This window comes from Zeugodacus cucurbitae, chromosome 5, assembly GCF_028554725.1.
Source record: "Zeugodacus cucurbitae isolate PBARC_wt_2022May chromosome 5, idZeuCucr1.2, whole genome shotgun sequence".
Taxonomy (NCBI): Eukaryota; Metazoa; Arthropoda; class Insecta; order Diptera; family Tephritidae; genus Zeugodacus; species Zeugodacus cucurbitae.
This window is the reverse complement of record NC_071670.1, coordinates 11,829,415-11,854,122: the sequence shown is the minus strand read 5'-3', so window position 1 is coordinate 11,854,122 and position 24,708 is coordinate 11,829,415. Positions and strand designations below refer to the sequence as shown.

Below are 24,708 nucleotides of genomic sequence, written 5' to 3'. Positions count from 1 at the left end.
ATAACGAGACCCTTTATCGCAGCTTTCAGCGGTTATCAAATCACAAAGACTAAAATTTATAAATATTGTAAAGTGGAGACAATAATAACAGCACCCGAGAGACCTAGGATATACCTTTGTAGAACCTTCTTTTTTTGCTTACACCATTTAAACTCCTCATCAAGAGGTCGCTCGATGTGCTGATTATATGCCTGAAACATTAATTTCAATATTCGAAGTATAATTCTTTGAATATTCGCCATCCTTTTTCCTTTATGCATCGATAAAGAAAACCGTAGTCAAACCGAAAGCATTTCATCGCTGTCTTATACTTTTAACTGCCGCGAGTCAATCATGCCATCCCACACCCAGTACAACTTTCCTGTGTCACTGCTCTCACATTTCGGGCTTTTTCTCTTACTTTTCACATTTTTCTCGTGAAAATCTTCGGCTGCTTTTGACTCAATCGAATTTTCAATATCGGCAAATTAAGATCAACGCGCTGTGGAAATTAAATTAAATGTGAAACAAAAAGTTTCGCTGCTTTCATGCTGCTTTACAACGGCTCAGTGGCACAGCGCCTAAAAGCCAGCAACGGTTTTATTATGTGACCGGAAACGAAAGACGCTTCCTACACTACACTCGATATCGCTGATGACTTCTTGAAGGGGAATTTATTTCTTTCTTTTTTCAAGTTTTTCCAGCACTTCGAAGACCACGCTGGGCAAGCAACGACGAGTCGGCAAATTAAATGAAAGTAATGTGATAGCATTAATCATTTTTCGGTCGCAAGCGTATTATTCGCACGGCAGCGCACGCTACCACAGTCAGCTGTTTCCAATTTTACGCTCTGCCATGGCCTATAATTCGGTTAGTGCGTTTTTAATGGACAACTTTCGTTGATACAGTTTATTACCGTGGTACGACAAGTATGGTTAATACTGTTTCGTGGGTGACAGAGTTCAAATTTAATTGATTTATATGATATGCTTGTTGGTATGGGGACCGTGCGTGGCTTTGTAAGCCGTGTATAATGCATGCTTGTCGCTTGATTGTATTATTTTGTAAAGAAATATTGCGTTAGTGTATTTGGCTTCAAGGAACCAGACGGAAGTACATAGAACCTTTAGTAGGTCAACTTTCAATTAAGAGTGGCCAGGAACGATTCTTTTGCATATGGCTCAAGCAGCTCACGACCTTATACTTCGGTCACGTTTTGGACCAAGTATCCAATCGCGGGGAGGCAACAGATATCCGTTTGGAGACGAGCTAAAGTGATAAGGCGAATCCGGCTTCTGCGGTTGAAAACCTTCCCAATGAAAGATCGAACAGTGGGAGCTAACTACCTACTAAACTATTAAGAAAAACTGACAAGGAATTCTCACTTTAATGAGTTTGAAAGTTAATGAAAGAAATGTTTTCAATACCGCAGTATCCAACTTATAGATGTTTTCTGCTCCTAAAATAATATTTAAGATGTGAATAAGACCTTTAAGAGGAGATTTTCGTTAAGGTTCTATGATAATGAAGCCACCAATATCGAATCGAATCAAACGAGAGTCGAGAATCCAGGGTTCATGAGCTGTCAATTAAAGAGATTTTTACATAATGTTTCATAAACAATTTAATCGCTTTGTACAAAAAATCGAAATGATCGCAATTATACCCCCTTTATGAACATACGGTATACATTAAGATCAAAAACCCCAAAATCAAAATACCCAAAAACCACACTAAACAATGTTTCGTGTCGAAAATAATTTTTCCAGAAAATATTGATAAAATTGATGTTCTAATTCCAATAAAAGAGAACATCTGGCAAAATTTGAAGTTCCAGGTATTATGATAGACGCAATGAGAGATATAAACAGACACAGCAACAACAAAATTTATTTTTAAACAGTGTCAATGATGCTTTTACATTATTTTAATATTTTTTATCAAATGTTATTTTTGTTATTGTTGCTGCTGATGATCTCGTTGTCGCCACTGACACGTTGGTGGCCTGTCACCGCTTGGTACGCAGCCAAAAGCCAGACTTTAGTGATAAGAAGCGCGCGGCAGCGTCACAGCTCATGCCAAGCAGCTGCGGTCTGCGTGTTGCAGCACAAAGCGTTGCAAGAGCATGCTAATACCGCGCAGAGTTGAGCTGCTGAGCTTGTTCTTAATGAGCCGTAGCAACGCATCATATCCATATGCAAGTGTTGACGTGATAGCGTTCAAAGTCGAATGTGTTAATTATTCCCAAAGGATTGTGTGGCAGGCGACACCGTTGTATCGCGTACGATTTATTGTTGTGATTGTTGTTGTTGTTAGTAGTAGTGTATTTGTGTGTTGTTGTGTTGAAGTGTTTCTTCAAAACTGACAATTTGTGAGTAAAACAAATCATTGATACACAAACAAATAAGTATGTGTAGGAAGTGGCAATAATGAGCACAATAAAAATGAGCTCGCATATTGCTGACATTGATTGTAAAAATGTATTGAAATGCGTTAATATTAATTATGTTTTGCTGTTTTAGTACAATTGTATGGTCAATTTAGAATGAAAATAAAAATTCAAAAAATTGAAATCAATGTTTTGTTGGATAGTAATAAGAAAGAGTGGAAGCAGAGATGCCAGATTTTGAAAAAGGTAATACAAAACTACAAAAAATGTAGTAATTCTAATAATAAATAAAATCGGTAATAAAATATTTATTTTTTACAAATCAAAAAATTGTATATTTAAAATATATCTAAATTTATTTATTATTTGTATTTATTTAGTTATAATTTAGCAAATCTTGAAAAGAATTAATTTAATTATATTTATTTGATATTTCCAAAATCTGGCAACCTGAGTTTCATAGAGAATTAAAATTAAAATTAAAATTAAAATTAAAAAAAATAATTAAATTATTTGTTATTTCTAAAAATCTGGCAACTTGCTACCTATTGTACTCAATTGTGGCTGCCTTTGAAACAGCGACTGCGCATACGATCTACATTTATGCCATTGGCGATATTGATTTACCATCGAGTAGATAAAAATGCGCAAACAAATTGGACGAAGAGCACAATTTAAAAACAATAAACGCAGCACGAGATCACATCATTATAATTGCAACACTCAAAGTGAGAAGTGCTAAAGCGGAAGTTCACCAAAAACACACAACAAATTTAATAATTTTCACCGACCAAAAATGGATTTCTTTGCCGCTGGCGGCTTCCAACAATTATTCAGCGATTTAAATGATATGCAGTTGCATGAAAACTGGACGGATATTTGCACAGATATGGAAAGTGGATCGGCGCTTTACAGTTACAATTGCTACGCTCAGCAAACAAATGATAGGAGCTTGCGACTCACCTGCGTGACCGATTCTTACGTGCTTGCTACGATGCCGAGTGAGAAAACGCTCGTGGAATTGCATGCGGATTGGGATGGAAGCTTGACGGAGCAAACTACGTACACAGACTACCCGGAATGCAAGAGTAGCAATGAGCAACAGTTGCAGCTTTCGCTGGATCGACTGCTGAGCTCGCCACCTGAGTATTCAATAAAGGACCCTGCGTCCAATTCACCTACGGAGCCTACGAACTACCAAACATTAACTACTCAAAATATATCGGAATATCAGAACGACAGTAGTCCCGTTAGCATAGATTCCACAATTTTAGTGGAGTTCGAGACGGCTGCCTTCATAACACGTGAGATGGCTGAGTGGGAGGAGAAATTCTTGGATAACTACATTGAAATACCAGAGCTCATAGACTTTCTACCCGAGAAGACGCCACTATGCACTGATACCTGCGATCATTTTCTGCACGAAAGCTCTAAAAATCTTAAACTGCACCGCAAAACGCGCACTACAAAACGCAAAAATGAGTCTAGTGGTCAAGATGAATGCGCCGCCATCGGTTATCCATGCACTTTTGGCAATTGCGATAAGATTTATGCGAAACCTGCACACCTGAAAGCACATCTGCGGCGTCATATGGGTGAAAAGCCCTACACCTGTGATTGGCCTGCGTGTACGTGGAAGTATTCACGTTCCGATGAGTTGGCGCGTCATCGGCGTTCGCATTCGGGTGTGAAACCTTACAAGTGTAGTTATTGTATGAAATGTTTTGCACGCTCCGATCATCTTACGAAGCATCGGAAGGTGCACGAGCGACGTCTGCTGGCTGCTAGTAAAGCGGGAAAGACGATCGATGGTGTGCTAGCACATAGCGTGTTGACGGTGCGACCGGGTCGTAAGCGTAAAAATCAGTTATAACATGAGGGAATAGTTGTGAAAACGGCGTTGTTGTTATTATTAAAAAAATGTTATAGTTTAAGTGATTTTAATTGTTTGAATAGGTTGTGTTAAATATACGTTTCAATCCTTAATTCAATTAGAAGTTCCTGAGGTGTTAAAACTACTTCTCCCATGCTGTGTCAGTCCGGGTCTCAGTTACAGCTTGAGGACAGGGAAGAACCTATATACGATAGCTCAACAGAGTCTCGAGACGTTCTTTAACTAAAGAAGTGACCTGCGGGGTACACCTCCGTCACTTCGGAGGATTCTTTTTATTTTTTCGATTTTTTCAACAAGATAAAGAGAGATTTATCGAAGTGAGTTTAAAGCATAAATCAGTAGGTGCTATCGGTATTTGAGTAGGACTGCGGAAATCGACTATTTTTTTTTATTCAACCTCTATAACGAACTGTTAATAACATACTTGGCATGAACTAATACAACCCCTATGTTTCTTCAAAGAGACAGTCGCGGTCATTGAGTATTTTTAAGACCAAATGCTTTTGAAGAGCATATACTGAATGACATGCTCAATTGTGTTTGGTCAGTGTCATAATCGATTTAGCGATGTGCAAAACCCAGTTTGGGCTCAGAAATTATCACATTCAAATAAAAGCTGAGTTCTTACTACCTCAAGGTCTTGCTATTTATGATTTAATATGAGAAATGAAGAACATATTTAGGTGGATTTTGATAATAACAATCCATACTATAAAATCCATACCAAAAAATCTACGAAATTAGACATTGGGGTATCCATTGCAGTCCAGCGAGCTCAATATGAGGCTCCAAAGCAGCGGTGAGGTACATAGGTTGTCACCGATGGCCAGTAGTTGTAGTTTCCTCAAATTACACAAAGTAAATTATCTAAGCATTGGGAAAGTTTGAGGACCAAGGCAACGAATGTGGCACGCACGCTCCAGTAACCTCAACAAAATCTCAGTGTCTATACCAGAGAACTGCAAAAATCATTATTTTCTTGATTTACTCATACGCGAACTTTTTCATTCAACTCAACTCACTGAAAAAAACAGAATGATGAGTAAAAATCAACTCAATTTGCCGTACACATCATTCTTTGGATTTTGAGTCCTCGGTTCAAAATTTCTCACTCAATTCAACTCACTGAACAAAAGTCAGCGTTCAATAAAATGAGCCTGTGTTGACGAAAGCATCATTCGGTTCAATTTGAGTTGATCGATTATGAGTAAACAATTAGCTACAAGACGACACGATGTGAGCGTTACGACTACATGTACCGTAACAATTTCTATGCAGTTTGTTGTTGTAGCTTGTCTTGTTCTTCTTCTCACATTTCATCTGTGCAGAAAAAGTGCCGCTTGCTGCGCGCATGAGTAAAATCATACGAGTTGAGTGTTATTCTTGTTCAAAACAATGATTGTTGAACCGAATGAGCAAGCGCCCGAAATCATTATATTGAACACGAGCCGAACAAACTCGGAGTGAAACAAAAAATCGCACACACACGAGTGAATTTAAAATCAACAACGAAAATGTGAGCTCAGGCAAGTTTGATCGGCTGATCCGAACAGTGTGATTATTCGGCTGTTGAGCGCGTACGAATGTTTTTCATTCAGCAAATGCCGTTCTCTGGTCCATACTAAAATTAGTTAAATTACGAACAGGCATAGATAAGTGACAAAACATTAAATGAAAATGCCTACGAATTTTGAGTATTTTTTTTTAGAAGTTCAACAAATATATTGACTATTCGACACAACAATGACAACCAACAACAAAAACAACCGACAACTGCGGCAGCCACACCTTGTAACAGCAGCAGGCGCTCAAATGGAGTTGACTGGTTGGACAAATAGACAATCGATTGAGTTCGTCCGTATGTCCCTGTGTACTTCGATAACTTAACTCCCTCTAACGTCAATTGGAAATCCATACAATTCAATGTTTGAATGAATGAATGAAAGAACGAGTTAGCGAACGAATGAGCGCGTGAGAATAGATGACTCAATGTGTGAGAATGCCATGAGACTTGGAATGTATAGTATATGTATATTGGAATGCATTGAATTGAAATCAAGTGATTCGGAATGTCACGTGGAATATTTGCGAGAAGGCGGGACAATTGTGTTTGAAAGGAGTATGATTGTTTATTTGGGTTTGACTCGTAGAATAAACTCAACGGATATGCGACGATTGAGAGGAAATTAAAAAGGCACAGATTCGCAACAGGTTCATATATGCGATGTGCGAAAAATGTTACAGTAAAGTCTAAAAATTCTTATATACGACATACAAATATGCGAAGACAAGACTAAATTTGTCAAAGAGTTGATTATCTCACGAAGAATGTTGACATTAGAGACTACAAAGAACTTCAAAGGCTTGTGTGTTTGCTTTCACGCAAGGTTTAGACAGTACTAGTAGTATATATAAGCTCTATTGAAGTGTTGAAGATTTATACTTTGGGCACATGATTGACTTGATTTGAATTACAAAAGCTTACACTTACTTAGAAGCTACAACCAATTCTCACAACAATGGAGGTATCTCTCGGAATAATAACACTCTTGTTGGTACGGAATTTCATTCTGGACCGAAGCTTCAGCTATAGCATCTATTAACGAATACAAAATATTGTCGAAACCGTCTTAAGAAAAGGGACGAGAAAAAAAAACGCAAGAGAGTTTATAATTGCCAATAGAGGCTTCAAAGGACTTCAAAGGCTTGTTTATTTGCTGTTATACAGTATATGACTTGGTAAGTATTTAAGTGGTGAATATTTATACTTATGTATATATATTTATATTTATACGCATGTCTGGTGTCTAGAACAGCGAAACACACCGTCGGAAGGTCGTTACAGAAGTAAAAAGGCTCACAGACTAATATGGACATATAAATATGTTTCATATGACCATTATAAGCATAACTATCGTCCTGAAACCTTGTCTGATTTGAAACCCTCATTTCTAGGGATATTCTAACCCGCAATGTTCTCCACAAATCATTTTATGTTTCATCTCATCATCATCGGAACACAGATTATTCTCTGCCTTCATTATCCGTAATTATCATAAGCCATACCTTAACTTTGCGATGTCTTCCCTTTTTCCAAGCTGAACTACCTAATCCTTATCTAACGATCGTTTTCTGTCATATCATGGTTTATCCGAACAACAATACCCCATTCATCATTTTATCCAAACAATATATATCCATTCTTATACTTTGACATTTGCGTCTTTGCTCCCACGTCACTGTTGACAGTCATAACTTCGAGGTCGTAGATAATTTCGTATACCTGGGAACCAGGTGCTACTTTGGACTGAGTAGGCAATTGAACAGTAAAGTCCTCTCTCGACGAACCAAAATCAAGCTCTGCAAGTCGCTTATCATTCCCGTCCTGCTTTACGGTGCAGAAGCTTGGACGATGTCAACATCAGATGAGACGACACTAGGAGTTTTTGAGAGGAAAATTTTGCGCAAGATTTATGGTCCTCAGAACATTGGCAACGGCGAATACCACAGACGATGGAACGATGAGCTGTACGAGTTATACGACGACATAGACATAGTCCAGCGAATAAAAAGACAGCAGCTACGCTGGCTAGGTCATGTTGTTCGAATGGATGAAAGTGCTCCAGCTCTGAAAGTATTCGATGCAGTACCCGCCGGAGGAAGCCGAGGATGGGGAAGGCCTCCACTCCGTTGGAGGGACCAGGTGGAGAGCGACCTGGTTACACTTGGGATCTCCAACTGGCGCCGAACTGCGAAGGAGAGAGAGAGGTGGCGCACTATCGTCGATTCGGCTATAACCGGCTAAACGGTTGCAACACCAATCACATACATAGTATGACATACCCCTGAAAAACGATTATCCGAAGCAAAACATTATCGGATAAAGAATATCTGAAACATTTTATTCTTCGGAGCCTCACTAGAAGTATCGCTGGTCTGTTAGTTTCTTTACTTCGGTTCCTTTTATTTTATTTATTTTAATCCTCAAGATGCTAGTTGCACATAGAGTAAGTAGAGCTTACCATCCGTAAAGGTAATATTCATACTAGATTTATCTGAATAATATCAAGCATCTTAAATGACCTCAAATTACAAATGTTGGTAGAAAAAAATGCACTACGAAAAAGGACTCAAACTGCGTACATATTTACCGAACGTAATGGCAATTCGAGCTTCGTATGCATTGATTGTACCAAAGGTAATGGGAAACGTGCCTGCTTTACCTACCTCTATAAATTTATAAGAGCCTGTGAAACCGCTGCACAACTAAAATATTAACTTAAATTGTATTTGTACTCGTTTTTTGCTTACCCTTCTAGTAGAACTACCTTCGTAAGTAAATTACCTTTGTTTTCGTGAGAATTATTTATTTTGTTATTAGCGAAACAGAAAGCAAAAGCTCTACCCACTCTGTGTAAATTTACGAGTTCTATCACAGCAAAATCTTGTATTACATTTGATCTATGGAAACGTGATGAATGTGTAATGTTGCCTTATCTTCTTCTAGTCTCGGCATCTTTTTGTCCTTCCGTTAGATCCCGAGTGCGTGAGCACACGTAATAGTCATAACGTTGATGTACCTTTCACTGTCACGAGTCAGTTGGTCAGACAGCTTGTTGTGAAGCTGCTGAATGTAAGAAACTCAACGTCGAAAAGAAGATAGTTAGTCAAGCAGTCAGTCAGCTGGCCATATAGATCGCCCATTTGTGGGGGAAGTCATGAATGTGTGTTGAAACTAATTTAATTTTTTTTATTTCTTCGGTAGTTTTAGATTTCAATGACAGGCTTGCGGGGTCACTCAAAGCAAACTGCTTTAGGCAGCTAATAAAAGTACTCTGGGATAAGTTGTTTTGTGTGTATGAGACTCTTTTGAAGCTTTGAGGAGCAGTTTGGACAACCTCATTAGAAGTGAGTGATTGTGGGTTAGTAATTTTATTGATATGAGTTTCTTACTATTCCGTTTTACTTGCTCCTTCTTGCTTGGATACTGAAGCTGATCAATCTTCTTTATACTGCTGAAGGAGCATGCTTGACATGTGACGGGTTCATATGAGCTCGCAAGTTGTCTTCGTATTGATGCATTTTCAAAGCTAATGATTAGGACAATTCTTCATGGGCTTCATGTTAAATTATCGTCAGTCAATCGAATGCAATTAAAAGTTCAGATCGAACTGAAATCCAAAATCATCCAAAAGCTCCAGACAAAACCAACTCGACTCTTTTTCAAATATGAAAGTGTCCATGATTTTACTCAATGTTTTAACGTAAATACAGATTAACCTTTCCTTAAGAATAAAGAATGAAAATGTAATCATCTCAGCACTGTCAAGTTCAAACCTCTTACTATAAGTAAAGGGCTCTCTTATGACCGGTTTTATAAAGTAAGTTTCAGGATGTATACAACATTCCTTTCAAGGGTATAATTAGGAACATTTCTTGAACTTTCCGCGAAATCAAATTCCAGCTATTTTCAAATGATTCCAAGAAAATTCGACTTCTAGACTTAATACGTAAGATAAATTGACATAATAAACTATTTGTTCCACCTTTCCCAATAAATGATGAAGGTTTCGTCATATTTAGGTTAATCTAAAGACACTTTATATATAGGTTCTTGTAGGGTTTTGAACCAATATAAATCAATTTAGAAACTTTCTGGTCCCTTAGTGATTTATGTTCAGCACAAGTGCTGTCTTAAAGCACTCTGCTTTACTGATCTACTTCACAATTAATTTGCATAATCACATCCGCTCACAACATCCTTTAAATTGTCACTAGCTCTAAAATTACTGTATTTGTACATGTATTTAAATCTACAAAATTTCATGTTTTTAAATTTGCAAAATTTATGCAACAAGAAATCTGCTAAACTATGCTTGTTAATAACAACCTCAACAGATGTTCACAATTGATTTGTGTCTGAAGACACAATATATTAATAAAAACTATTTTCAGTCTTTAGTGGCTACATTAATAACAAATACAACAACATTACGGAAACCGGCAACAGCAAGATGACAAAACTTTCTACGAAGAGTAGAATTCCACAACAACAAGTGCAATAACAAAATTACGTGTATAGCTACAATGATGACAGGAAAATTAATATTTCTGTATGGAAGAAAATTATATGGTATGAAGAGCCGAGACACAAAACACGTCATGTTGTGGTGAAAAAGGCAATTATGAATGAGTCAATGGAAGAAGAAATTTACATATATTGCACAATATAAGCAATTTTAGCAGATACTTTAGTCCTTATATGCACATGGAAGGCAGGAAAATATATAATATGGCTAAAAATGGGTGGAACTGAGAAAAGACATGACTAAGAATAAATTCTTAAACCATTTGCTTTCTGTAATCTTCAGCTATATATTTGAATTTGTGAGTTTTAATACTTAATTTTACATTCTGCAAAGTAGGAACAGCTCTTTAAGTAGAGGGAACAGTATTTTTTAACTTCCATTGTTTTAATATACTATAACTAAACCCAAAAGCTCCATAATACAGTTTATGTCTTTGAATTTTAATATTCTATCTATGTGGGAACAGTTTTTTTTTTTAAATACAGCTTGTAAAATATATAAGAAATTAAAAATAAAAACTCTGGAAAAGTCGCAGTCTGTATAAAATCGCGAATTTATTTGCTGGGGACGGTGTTATACATATTGGGAACAGTTTTATTAGCAACAGTCGCACATAAATGTTATTTTATAAATTATGTTTAAATACTATCTAATAATCACTTTTCTGTAATTAAAAAAAGGTGTGTGACATATCTACACCTGTATTTCCTCATTGAGTTAATTGCTTTTATTTCTTAGATATTCTGAAATGTCTGTTTTTTAACATTTTTTTTTAACTAAACATATATGAAGTATAATCTGCAATAGTGGAAGCATAAGGAATAGCTTCGATTAAATATTGGAGAGAAATATTTGTCATGGAAACAGTTTTTGATTACTGAGAACAGTTTTCAGAAAACACTATTTTATTAAAAACTGGGCATTTGAACATTAATAACAATAATCACAAATTATGTATCAACTGCTTCCAGTTTTCTTTAATGGGAACAGTTTTTTCTTTCATAAAAACTTATATAAACTGTTGAAATCACCATAGGACATAACTAACATAATAATACTAAGTGAAATTGCAACCCTGTTCAAAAAATTTCGTGTCAACACTTTCAATTTACGCTGGACACCACACACTTGCTGAAAACGTAATTTATTTTGAGTGACAAATAAGGATGTTCGCAAGTGATGTATGTAGGTGTAAAATGTCAAATGCCACTTTAAGCTGTTTTCACGTTGAATTATATAAACACACACACACATCTGTAGGCATTCATATGTATGCTGTCTTTTTATAGTTATGTAACCAAGCAGGATGTAGATTTATATTCTAGATATTGTGTACTGTCATCTTGTGTAATTTTAACGGAAGTTTCAATTACTAAAGGGTGATTTTTTAAGAGCTTGATAACTTTTTTAAAAAAAAAAACGCATAAAATTTGCAAAATCTCATCGGTTCTTTATTTGAAACGTTAGATTGGTTCATGACATTTACTTTTTGAAGATAATTTCATTTAAATGTTGACCGCGGCTGCGTCTTAGGTGGTCCATTCGGAAAGTCCAATTTTGGGCAACTTTTTCGAGCATTTCGGCCGGAATAGCCCGAATTTCTTCGGAAATGTTGTCTTCCAAAGCTGGAATAGTTGCTGGCTTATTTCTGTAGACTTTAGACTTGACGTAGCCCCACAAAAAATAGTCTAAAGGCGTTAAATCGCATGATCTTGGTGGCCAACTTACGGGTCCATTTCTTGAGATGAATTGTTCTCCGAAGTTTTCCCTCAAAATGGCCATAGAATCGCGAGCTGTGTGGCATGTAGCGCCATCTTGTTGAAACCACATGTCAACCAAGTTCAGTTCTTCCATTTTTGGCAACAAAAAGTTTGTTAGCATCGAACGATAGCGATCGCCATTCACCGTAACGTTGCGTCCAACAGCATCTTTGAAAAAATACGGTCCAATGATTCCACCAGCGTACAAACCACACCAAACAGTGCATTTTTCGGGATGCATGGGCAGTTCTTGAACGGCTTCTGGTTGCTCTTCACCCCAAATGCGGCAATTTTGCTTATTTACGTAGCCATTCAACCAGAAATGAGCCTCATCGCTGAACAAAATTTGTCGATAAACACATTTCGAACCGAACACTGATTTTGGTAATAAAATTCAATGATTTGCAAGCGTTGCTCGTTAGTAAGTCTATTCATGATGAAATGTCAAAGCATACTGAGCATCTTTCTCTTTGACACCATGTCTGAAATCCCACGTGATCTGTCAAATACTAATGCATGAAAATCCTAACCTCAAAAAAATCACCCGTTACTTAGTAAATTTATTAACACAAAATGAATATTAACTTTAACGCAGCGAGTCGGAAAAGATATTCGCAGGAGTATGTAAATGGAATTACAAGTATTACATATGTAAGAGTGAGCTTAATATGTTATGCGAATATGTGCATTCTAAATAATTTATATCTTTATTGTGATATTTACTACATAAATAAGTAGTAGATACCATGAAAATTCGACTTCGGTATAATATTTATAGCACTGGAGGAGAGTCTGGTATTCGTATTTAGTCGCATTTTGGTATTTATGTTTGTATTTGGTTTCATATTTTTATATTTTTACTTACATTCATATGTGTTAGTAATCATATGTATTGGTATTCGTATACATGATTACTCATAATTACATTTGAATTTTTATTCAGATTCGATTAAATATTCGCCTCAACAAGAATATTGTAATCATAATTCGCACTTTCATTCCAATAAGCTTGAGTAATTACAAGAGTAATTATAAATATAATCATAATCGTATTTAAATTCGCATGATTAATCATAATGGTACTTATATTTGTATCTGAATTCTTTACACTATTCGTACACGCTTGAATAACTAATATTTGTTTTCACATTTAAATTTAAATAATAGTTATTATTCATTTCCGCACCCGGCTTCACATTCGGTTTCATTTCTATTCCAAATATAACGAATATTATTAATATTCTTACAAAAACTTCACTTTTAACCTCTCATATTTCCTTCAATGTTTAAATATTTCCTAGCTACTTTCTACTCACTAAACATTTTGCCATTTTAATTTTCCTGTTTTTATATCCCCTCTAACATGCCCACCCCCTCTCTCCCTCTCGGAAGTTTTATGCTTTTTCGTATTTTCTTTTCTCTTAAGTTGCTTATCAAAATTCTGTACGGTGTTTTGCAGATAATTTGCAATTGCAACATTGTATGCCATGTAACTGTTTATGCTTAGATGTGTTGAGCGAATGGACGTAAGTCCATATGGTGGGATTTGTAAAGGACATAGTCAATAGGAAATCAACGACATATTATATAGAATACTCAAAACTAAGATACAGGAGGCACATCTCTTCGATGAGTTCTAAGGAGATCTAGTCTGTTAGATTGCAGATTTATCATAGTCCTATGAAAGATCTCTTAAAATCGAGACATGGCCAGTAGGAAATCAACGATATATTATAGAGAAGACTCAAAGATAAGATATAGGGAACTCAGCTCTTCGATGGGTTCTAAGGATATCTGGCCTTTTAGATCGCAGATTTATCATACTCCTATATAATATATCTAAAACAACGAGCTCCAGTCTTGAGGTCATTTTTCATTACATCCGATCATTGAAATTCCCTGAACTCTTTTTCGTTCAATTAATTGTCTCCCAAAGACCAACGGATCATGTTGTTCGAAAGTAATTATATTTGTTTGGAAAAGTGTTTTCTACAGGGTTCCTGGTAATTCCACATATGTATGTATATAGAAAATTGTTTGTATAAACACAGCCTTGACTAAAGTAGGCATATAAATGCTTGTATACGTGAGTTTTGACCATTTGAAACTCTTGTCTCATATTGCTCAAAATTTTTTAGCTTATTTCACTGTTGACTTGACTGAAATGTTACATTGTAACCGAAGCGGCTTGTTGCCAAGCTTGGTGATTATGAAAGTATGTATGCATGCTTTTAAATGTCTACATAAGTACATGTGAGCTCATAAGCAGCATACGTTCCAAGACAATTGTAACATTTCTGCCGTTTACGTAATTTGCTTCTTGTCCCTTAATCTTTGTCGAGATTTTATGTTATTTAAGAAATGAGAATTGTGTTGTTCGAGGGAACTTACACTTTGATTTAATGAATTTTGTAAACTTAAGTCTTTCACATGTATGGAATTTTTCTGAGAAGAAATAGTTGTTCCCACCTCCGAACTGACTTCGGACTTATGATTATTGATCTTAACATACCAACATTGTATTACATTCTGTATCAAATAAACTCTAGCGCCTAAAATCGAACTTTAGCCTCACTCTTGTGGAAGTATACACTCTTGTGGAAGCCCGTTACCCCAACTTATTCCGTACTTCGTTATCGGAGCACCTTCATTCTCCAATATCATTCCATATCAGCTCTTACATGATATGGGGCGACCGTGTCGTGAATGACATTTGCTCCTATTTGAAATGCGGTGATTTCCATAAATTTAATATGGTTCCCTATCCTATTTTATGGCCTCTTGAAATTAAAGACTCGAATATTTTCAATAAGCCCATAAAATCATGTTATGGATTGCAGTTCACCCTGAATGAAATATCTCACGATCTATAACTAAAAACTTTTCATTACTCTGAGAGCTTTTTAAAAGCTTTAAAACGTCGGATTTTCTCTCCTCTGACTACTTTTGGATAATAAAGATGGTTGAATGATGGATGGATTTGTTTACACATAATATACAGTTAATAACGTTTCAGTAAAAGCTCTGAGCGAGAGGTTTTTAAAAGCTTTTAAAGGACAGATTTATTTATCTTTTCTCACCGCTATAGATAAATCGGTTCACAGATACAATTAATAACTTGTTAATGAAAATTTTGACAGAGAACTTTTTAAAAGCTTTTAAAGTTCAGAGTTATTTCCCGTCATAAAACGTTTGGTAATTATTACGACTATTGATTAACCGCTTCACAAGCAACCTGCAATTAATAACTCTGCCTCTCTTTGAGAGCTTTTTAAAAGCTTTTTTGCTTAAGCTCCTTTTCAACTGCCTCTTTTTTATTATCTCCAAAAATATATACTCATTTAATCAAAGCTTTATTAAAGCCCACGACAAAACTTGAAAGCTTCAAATTAAAAAAGGTTTCAAATATAACTTACGGCACTCAAATTAAATTCAATTTCCAACACTGACATAAATTGTATTGATATGAATTGCTAACCCATTTCCTTTGACTTCCGTTATAGTAAAATTGCCAAGACTCGCCACAAAGCATTACACAAATTTAATTGTTATCGTTCTTATTAGATTTTACGATTCCCATTTGGATACTTAAAATGGACAGAATTACGCGTTGGACCTTAAGGCGCACACGCTAAGCGATTTCTCGCCTAAAACTTCAACGTAAACTCAAATTGCAACCACTCTTCTCAAATAACTGTACAAGTAAGCGTATGTATATTTGTTGGGGCTTTTGTTGGATTTTGATTATTTGCCTACTAAAGTCTCGAAAATTTTTCATTTCAGCAAATAAAAGCTATAAAAGTGGCGCGGCGGAAAATTTAAATGAGTTGACGACTTTACTATTAAAAGGTCAGCCAGTTGTTGAGTATTATTTATGTGACTGTTCGGGGTATATACGTATATACAATATTCCAGTGTTTTAGCAGCACTAAGCATAAGCACATATGCTTAAAGGAATCCCTCTCGACAGCGCAGCAACATAATGAAAAACTTTAAGGTCTAATTAAAATACGCACAAAAAATTTATGAGGCTGAAAATTAGGCAACTGCTCCAATAAAGTTGAAGAATCTGACTAAGTAGTTTGAGCGAGCAGTAATGGGATAATTTCGGTAATTTCATTGGTGCCAGATATCCAAAGTGAGGAGAAATGAGAGGTAGGAAGAGAAAGAGAATACATAATTAACTCATTGTGAGTCTGAATCAAAGAGAGACAACAAAAAGTCTTTCCTCGCTGAGATAGTTTCTACAAAGATAAAACCAACTACTTCCTTTATATTCCTTCAGTTTAAATAAACTTGAATTAGATAGTTAAAACACAATATGTGGATGGTTATGAGAGACTTACGTATATCGAAGCTCACAGTTCTTTGATCAGTTGATCAGGCCAAAAAAATCGTTCACTTAAATTCACTTATCCACTCCACGCCAGACCGCAGAGCGTCAGACTTGTGTGAAAAAACTTTAGCCATTTATGCTGTAATTGCCTTCTTTGTTTCTGTTTTTAGGCACTACTTCTTTTTTTTATTTTTTTTATAAAATCTACGTAATATTTTCTGTTCTTAGCTGTAGTTGCCCTTGTTTTTCCTATACGAGTTTGTATATGCCCTCATTTTCATATTTCTCTGATTGCTGTTGCTCCCAGAGCTGCTACTGTTGTTGTTTCTTTTGTTTCATCAGCGACATGTTGTTTATTTGAGCAGCCAACAGCAGAAAGTTTTAATCGGATCGAACACATCCGCATACAGCTGGGCGTATGAGTAATGTGTTGCTGCCTAGAATACCCACCCACAAGCACAGCCAATTGCACATGTAGTCGAGGTTATAGGTTCGCATACTTGTAATATAATAAATATGAGGCTTTGTTGTTGTTGTACTGTTTGTGCGTCTGTGTATATAAGTTTTCGAATTTTCAGCGTAATTGGCAAGAGCAATATACATACTCTACTGATTAGTGTGGTGTTGCCAGATCAAAATCTGGGTTAATTATATTTGCATTGATATTTTCTTGACTTCCAAATCACATCTATTTGCCATAATAAAAGGAATTAGAATGTCTTGCCGGTTTAAAAATTAAGACTTCTACTAATAATACTTTTATTTCGAAACAAACATTTTGCCAAGTCTATATATTATGGAAATATCTTGACATTCTCGAGCTTTATAACTTTAAGGTGGTTAGGAAAAATTCTGCAATTTTTCCGAATTTCCACTCTTCAAACATTAAGTTTTTATCTCATACCATAAAGCTCTTTTCAAATATGACTTCACGGGTAGTAATGCCGGGTTACTGTGGCCTCAGTCATCTAAAAGTCATTGTGTAAAGGGGCGCGCCCTCAAAGAGCTTTCCTTTCTCCTTTCCTCCGTAAAAATTCTTTGAACGTATAGAAAAATTATTCGATGAACGGACGAAGAATCTTTATTTTCTGGGTTCCCGCTCAAAATAAGGGCATCCAATACTACCAAAGCAGATCTATCTATTAACCGACCTTGAATTGTAAAAAATATCCTAATAAAATAGGAAGGAATAAGATGAAAACTGGATGGCTTCGAATCATATACAGGCATTCCTTGAGAAAGATATGTTGTCTTTCCATTCTTACTTCTGAAACTCGAACGACTAATTACAACCATTACGCGGTTGAAAGAATAAAGAAATCGGATGAATTTTCGTCTATAAAATTGTTGACAGAGATCGAAGTATCTTCCTCCCCCGAAGTGGTCCTTAGTTGTGATCCCGAACAAACCGATTGAAGCGGTTTGAGTTATTAGTTGGAATAAGGCGTCTCTTTGAAAAGCTGATTAATTGTAATCTAGTCCAAGCGTTGAGCGACTGGTATATAGACGGTCCCCTAAGCTCGAAGATACTTACAGTGATTGTGATGGATTTCTAATGCTATTGCATTGGTCTAACTTTATCAAAGGGCCTGTTAACTCAAATGCTGCATAATTTAGTAAGATCTATGAAAATAAAGTCTTTCAACTCACTGTTATTCTTCTTTCATCAAATTGCTTCCAAAAAATATGGTAAAACCACAAAGGCATACACATCACTCTTTGACTCATGTGGGTATCTCGTATTATCGAAAATCCAACAACATACCCTCATAAATATACATGTGCATAAGTACATCCTCAAACAAGCGTGAGTAATGAGTCTACGGTGTATGATTTTCGACGAAACATTACAACCAACGAGTTTTGAACGATGTGCGGCAATGTATTGCAACTTCCAGAATGGATGAGTCCACAGCGCATGCAACTGAAGTACAGTACAGAGCACACTCAGCTGTCGATATGTGCGCTGCCAAGTAATACCGTGCCGAATGCAAGTTATCGAGTTGGCACAATGCTAGCTAGCTTTACAACTACTACATACTTTACTTGGGGGGTCAGGATTGTTTCAGCAAAATGTAAAAGTTTTCACCGAACGAGAAAGTATAGTACAAGAGCGCGCAGCTTTGCAACTGAACGCAGGAAAAAGTGTTTGTTAACAAGATTTGCCGAAACCGATGGCGTAGTTTGTCTGCTAACTGTTTTTGCGGTTTAGAAATGGCGGACACATGTTGGATCTACTAAGTGGTAGGATAGTGGGCAGATCGGTGGTTAGCTGTACTTGTAAGTTTGTGGGTTAGCTGTGTAAAGCAGCGGAAAATTTTTGGTGGCAGTTTGACTGGAAATTGTCAGTTGGTTTGGCAAGGATCGAACGATAGGGGAAACTGGCAAATTTTTGACAGGACAAACTAGTTTTCGCTTTGTAAGTGGGGGGACAAAATATGATGAAAAACTTTAAAAAATACTATTCGTGCCAGAGTAAAAGGTATAGATAAAACCTTAAGAAAAAATTGGTGACTTTTTGGCAAAAGATGTTATTTATGGAACTAGATACGGTAACTGAAGTATTATAAAAGAAACTTATAGCGGACTCATCCCTTGTTATACTCTTCTCATTACTCAAACCTTGAAAAGTGGGTTTCAAGCATTAAATAGTCCAGCTCCGATAACAATGTTAGGGCGCGGTCTAATTAAAGATAGCTTCCAAACGTGATTTTGAAATAACGCACGACTAACTCACGAAATATCAATCGAATCATTGGAAAATAGACACAGTCGTCATTTGAATTATACAAAATTCCAGATTTCCACGACCATATCCATACCATACCAAAGGAGGCCTATATGAAATGGGCAGGGACCATTCATTTCTTCATTTTTCAGTTTATTTAATAAGAACTGTATCAATGAAAGTATACAACCTCCTTGATTATCTACGTAAAATGAATGTAAAACTCTACGTAATATGCATGTTTTATGGAAAGAGAAGCCAAGTCGAGGTGTTTTAAAGTTGAAGTTAACTTGTAGGTCGAGAAAAGACTCTGGGTATATAAATAGAAGGCTTACTGTAACCAGCGTCTGAACAATTGTGACAGAATACGTTCCAAATTTTTTTGAACTTGTTAAATTTGTGGAACTTCAAACGATATGCGCTCAGTTAAATATATCGGAATTCCAACTTTTTCAAATCGTAGAAGAAATTTTTGAAGTAATTAACTTCACAGTAGTCCAACTCAATCTACATACATATCAAGACAAAAAATAGTTTAGATGTCTTCCCGATATCATTTACTATTGACAGGGTATATGAACGGTCCACTTAGCATTGCATTTATGAAAAACGTCAGTAGCTCACCACCAATTACGCACAAAAATCTTTCTCCCATCATTCAAATTTATTTCCTCAACTCATTGCATGAATAATTCAACAGTCAATTATGGAATCTAATGTGAATTTAAATGAAAGGATAAATGAAGGATACCTGCGCAGGTTTGGCAAGTTCATTGAAACTTATTGATAAGCTGGCGAAAAAGGAGCCACAAGCAATAAGGAAATATGAATTTGATAGTGAGCGATAGAGGCATGAGGTCCGTCTTTCTTTTTGAAAGCCTTTGAGCAAAAAAACAGATGTTCAGATATACATAGGCTCGTCATAAAAGTGATTTAAAAATGTAATGAGAAAAAATAACAATTTTTCGTGAATATTGCACACATTTACTACACACAGCTAGTTAGTTAACTATGAAGTGGGCATTTTACTGCATAGTCTCTCAAGATTGCAAAATGCAAATGAGCAAAATAGCGAAATGAAATTTGAACCAGAGAAAAAAAATTGATATATTTTTAAGCATATACATGTAAGGGTATGCAAGCCCAAGCTTGTATGTTAGTAACAGGTATTTTTTCGAACTAAGCTATGGTCTTCATTTCATGAACATATTCATTGTATGCAAATCAATCTTTTCATACTCCTCTAACTTGTTTTTCTTTATTATTCGTTTTCAATTTGTTGCAGTTTTTCTCTTTTCTTCACTAATTAAGTTTATTTAAGTTTTTTACTTTCCATTTACTTTACTCGTTGGCCTAATTGAGCTTAGTAAGACACCTTGGATTCCTATGGTAGGTGTTTTAAAGTCTTTAAGGTCGAAGCAGATGACATCGGGGTGGACTAAGTATATGTTTTAGGTTGCTTTAAGATAGAAATAATTTTGATCCAAAACCGTTAACAAGATTAGTTCCAGTGATTATCCAAAATAAAGGGCAGATCCTAAAGTTCATATCATATTCACTTTTCGTTCTTTCTTAGGTTCGGTTGAATTTGTATTTGTATTAAGACTGATTTTATAGAGCGCCCCGAGGTACAGAGTATCTAGACTTACTAGGTTAGATGATACTGATTTCAATGAATTCATCGAGGTACTGAATAAACTTTATAGGTATTGAGGCTGATTCTTAATCGGATAATAATACATAGAGAATTACAGTTTTGTCCTTCCTAATGCTAAAACCTATTTGGTCCATCACATATCTGCTAAGAAGAGATCTATAATATAAAATAGTTTCTCTGGTTTACCAGAGTGAAAATCGAGGTTGAGTATTTAACCTACAATTTCTACCAGGAATTGTTGAGTTGATTCAAACTATCCTCCTTACATACAATTTCGATATGCAACAAACATTTTATAATAGCAATGCTGTATAGACCAATCAGGCAATGTCTACATAGTCCGAACTCTAAGAACCAACGAAAATTTCAAATTAAATTAAATGGTTGTTAGATGATTTAAAGAGTTGGACCAGTAAAGGAAACCTACTGCAGTGCTTTAAAAATTAAATATCTCGGAGTCAATCGATTATTAAAGTCAAAACCAGTAGAGGAAGCAAATAATGTATGCATCGGAATGCACTGAAGACACCATAAAAGGGCTCAATAAACACTAAAAATTTAAAAATATTTTGTTGATATATATGAAAATTCTCCATACAAAATTTTCAAATACAAAACTAAATGCATATTTATATTTTAGACTCACCGCATTCAGCCGCTGCATGCTCTTCATATAATATACAGTAAATATATAATAGTTCACAGATAAGTTCTTTTTGATTTTTTTCTAACACACATTCATGTCATCCTTTTGGGATATTTCGTGCACCGTTTAGCCACTTGTGCAGCTTTCAGGTTTATTTTTCTAAGTTATTCATTCATGACTGACATGTCCGCAGAGAAATCAATAGTGTTCAATGATGGAGTGCAAAGTTGACGACCTCGATGTTATGCTTTTGTCTATTACTTTTTGTGTTTGTTTTGCTGAAAGTAAAAAAGTCATATTTTTCAATATTAAATAAAGTGGATAGACTAAAAAAATAAAACAACACTATTTCACATAAATAAATGTATTTGTATATTCTATGCAATCTGCTCTAACTAATATATATATTTTTTTTTTTTTCTTATAGTAACAATCTTTTATTTGCAATCTGTCCTATTAACATTCAGCATTATAAATAACAGTATAAAATATTAAAACATTGTTTCATTTATTATAATATATCTTAATATATTACTTACTTAATATATTATGTACTTATTTTCTAAAGGGCAAGTCTAGGACATGATATCTTCTCAGTCTTTGGGTTTCTTGAGTATCATCTAGTAAGTATATTGCCAAGGTATTATTGTGATTACTTAGTTTATGGTTAAGATATTTATCGGATAGTCTATTTACTTCCTCTTTTACGTAACGAATTTGTAAATCTTTATGTATATTTTCATTTGTTATAAACCATGGCGCATTTACAATCATTCTTAGTGTTTTTGACTGATAGCGTTGTAAAATTTCAATATTTGATTTGGAAGCCGTACCCCACAGCTGAATACCATATGTCCACACTGGTTTTAAGATCGCTTTGTATAATTTAATTTTATTCTCAAGACTGAGTTCAGACTTCGAGCCAAGGAGCCAATACATTTTGTTTGTCTTAATTTTAAGTTGCTGTCTCTTAGCTTTTATATGATCTTTCCACGTAAGTCGTCGGTCAAGATACATTCCAAGGTATTTTACAGAATTTTTTTGAGGAATAGGAGTGCCAATTATATATACTAATATATGATATTCCAATTAGCTTACACTGCCAATCGGTGTAACCGTAAGCTCTTGAACTCGGCCGACGCAATGTCAATGTTCGGTCAACAAGGACCAAAACCAAAATGTACATAAACGAAGTAGCTACTGTTAACCCAGGCAGATAGGCAGTCAGAAAGCTAGTCATGGAACTATGCATAGTTTGGAGAATAACTGGGGGGATGTAAAGCCGAACTGAAAGCAATTTTGTAATATTAAACGCCTCCAAACGACAAACACTACAAATGACCGATGAGCGGGTGAGAGGCGACAGGTGTCGAGGGATAACGGTGTTAGGTGTTATGTTAACATGACTTTGATATGCAAATTATGCGGTCACTAATGAAAATAATTGCACGTTGACGAGACAAGCAATGAGCTAGAAAGCTGTACACAGCTGGTCACAAAGCCGCCGGCGCAGACAGTGGCAACATGCGAGGCGTGGCAATTCGCGCAACAGCTGGCTTGGTTACCTGACCTGTCATCTGCATACAGTGGCTTTACAACAATAGCAACGCAAATTGTAGTCATTTGTGCACGAATGACGTTTTGTGACCGGTGGCTGCATTTAATTGCAAGCTCGGCGGCGAAGCGCTCGGGTGATGGCGTTGGGAATCAGCCGTGCAGATGAATGTGGGTGAATGAAGCAAATGCGAACTCATTGCACAAAGGAAAACTGCTTTGCATATACATATGAATAAGTATACAATCACACAAAGCCGTGACCAACTGGCGGGGACAAGTCAATTGATAAAGAGACAATAGACGAGCCGAGCCAAGCATAAGGTAATGCTACACTGATTTTAAGAGTCAGGCAGGCTTTCTTTATAGCTATATGAGTAGACTCATACAAATAAAAGTAATTTGTCGATGCGGTTGATGGTGTATGGATTGATACGACACAGTGTGCCGGTCTCGAGAAACTCTGAAAGTTTTACGAAAAAGAAATATCCCAGAAGTGCAATGGTTTCGTGGTTCTCTCTTTAAGCAATATTACAGCGATCTCGCTTGCGAACAGGATTCCAATATTTCTCCAGCAACAATAAGGCGAGCTCAAGAGTTATGAGTCATGTATTGCAATCAGATATTCATGGCGGACATAGTATCCTATCTGGCCGTGAATAGAGGTATTATAAGCTTCAGTGGCAGATGAAGGGACTACCAAAATCGGAATCGAAATAACGTCAATTTTGATTAGATATCGTGGATCCGGATAAGTCGGCTCCAGCCGGATCTTTCACTGGAAGCCATTAACAATGTAGTCTGAAAATGAACTGAATTTTCATAATAGTGCGTTAGATTCCTTATCGATACGAACTCCAACGTATAATGAAATTTTACCCAAACTGGAAACCCAAACGTGTCTACATATGGGATTGGTACTAGGTATGTGAATTAGTTGGCGCAAGCAAGACAATCAAATGAACTCAGGGATTCTAGATATACTGATTAAATCGACGAAAAAACTGAGTACTATGGCTTGTAGATCGTCGAATGTATGGATTCATGTAAATTTAGATCAAAGAAAGATTACGGACAATCCAGCATTAAACTGAAACTTTCGGACAACGAACTCAGCGGCTAACATAACTCATTATTAATATCAAAGTGGAGTCTTACCTTTACGATCAATTCGGAAGTGAATGTACTTGGCTTCTAGTAACCGGCACTTGAGAATGAAACCACAAAAATAGTTTATCTTGGTGTAAACTATAGTACTACTGTAATGGCACAGAGTCAGAGGATCTTCTTAGTTATGAACTCAAGGATCCCGCTTCAAATTCTATATTATTCATCGACATTTATAGCTCTGAGTCTGGAAAATTTTCAACTCCATCCCAACCCACTGTGGCAACTGCGTCTGCATGCTGCAGCAACCGTATTTGCATTTCATTTAATTGAGTTAATTTGACGACAAACACGGCTGAAAAGCAACCGCACCAGGTGCACAAATTCCCCGGCTAAGTAGTAAAAGTGACAAAAGCAAATGAATATTAAGGATTGCAGCAGCACAAAAGGTATGCAAAGTGATGGACAAATAGACAGACACAGACACATGGTACAATCTAGAGTTATTGGGCACTTAAGTAATGGGTGTGAGTTTGTCCACGCCTGATGACAACTAATAATATAAATGT

General features: G+C 36.0%; 2 protein-coding genes across 2 annotated transcripts in view; one reads left to right on the top strand and one right to left on the bottom strand.

Moving 5' to 3' along the window:
• Positions 1-24,708, bottom strand: part of LOC105219249 (uncharacterized) — a 705,022-nt gene that overhangs the window by 221,942 nt on the left and 458,372 nt on the right. The gene's annotated exons all lie outside the window — the stretch shown is intronic.
• On the top strand, positions 3,092-4,340 carry LOC105220495 (Krueppel-like factor 6). Its single transcript, XM_011196927.3, has one exon. The coding sequence runs from the start codon at positions 3,165-3,167 to the stop codon at positions 4,239-4,241; it is 1,077 nt and encodes a 358-aa protein (XP_011195229.2). The 5' UTR covers positions 3,092-3,164; the 3' UTR covers positions 4,242-4,340.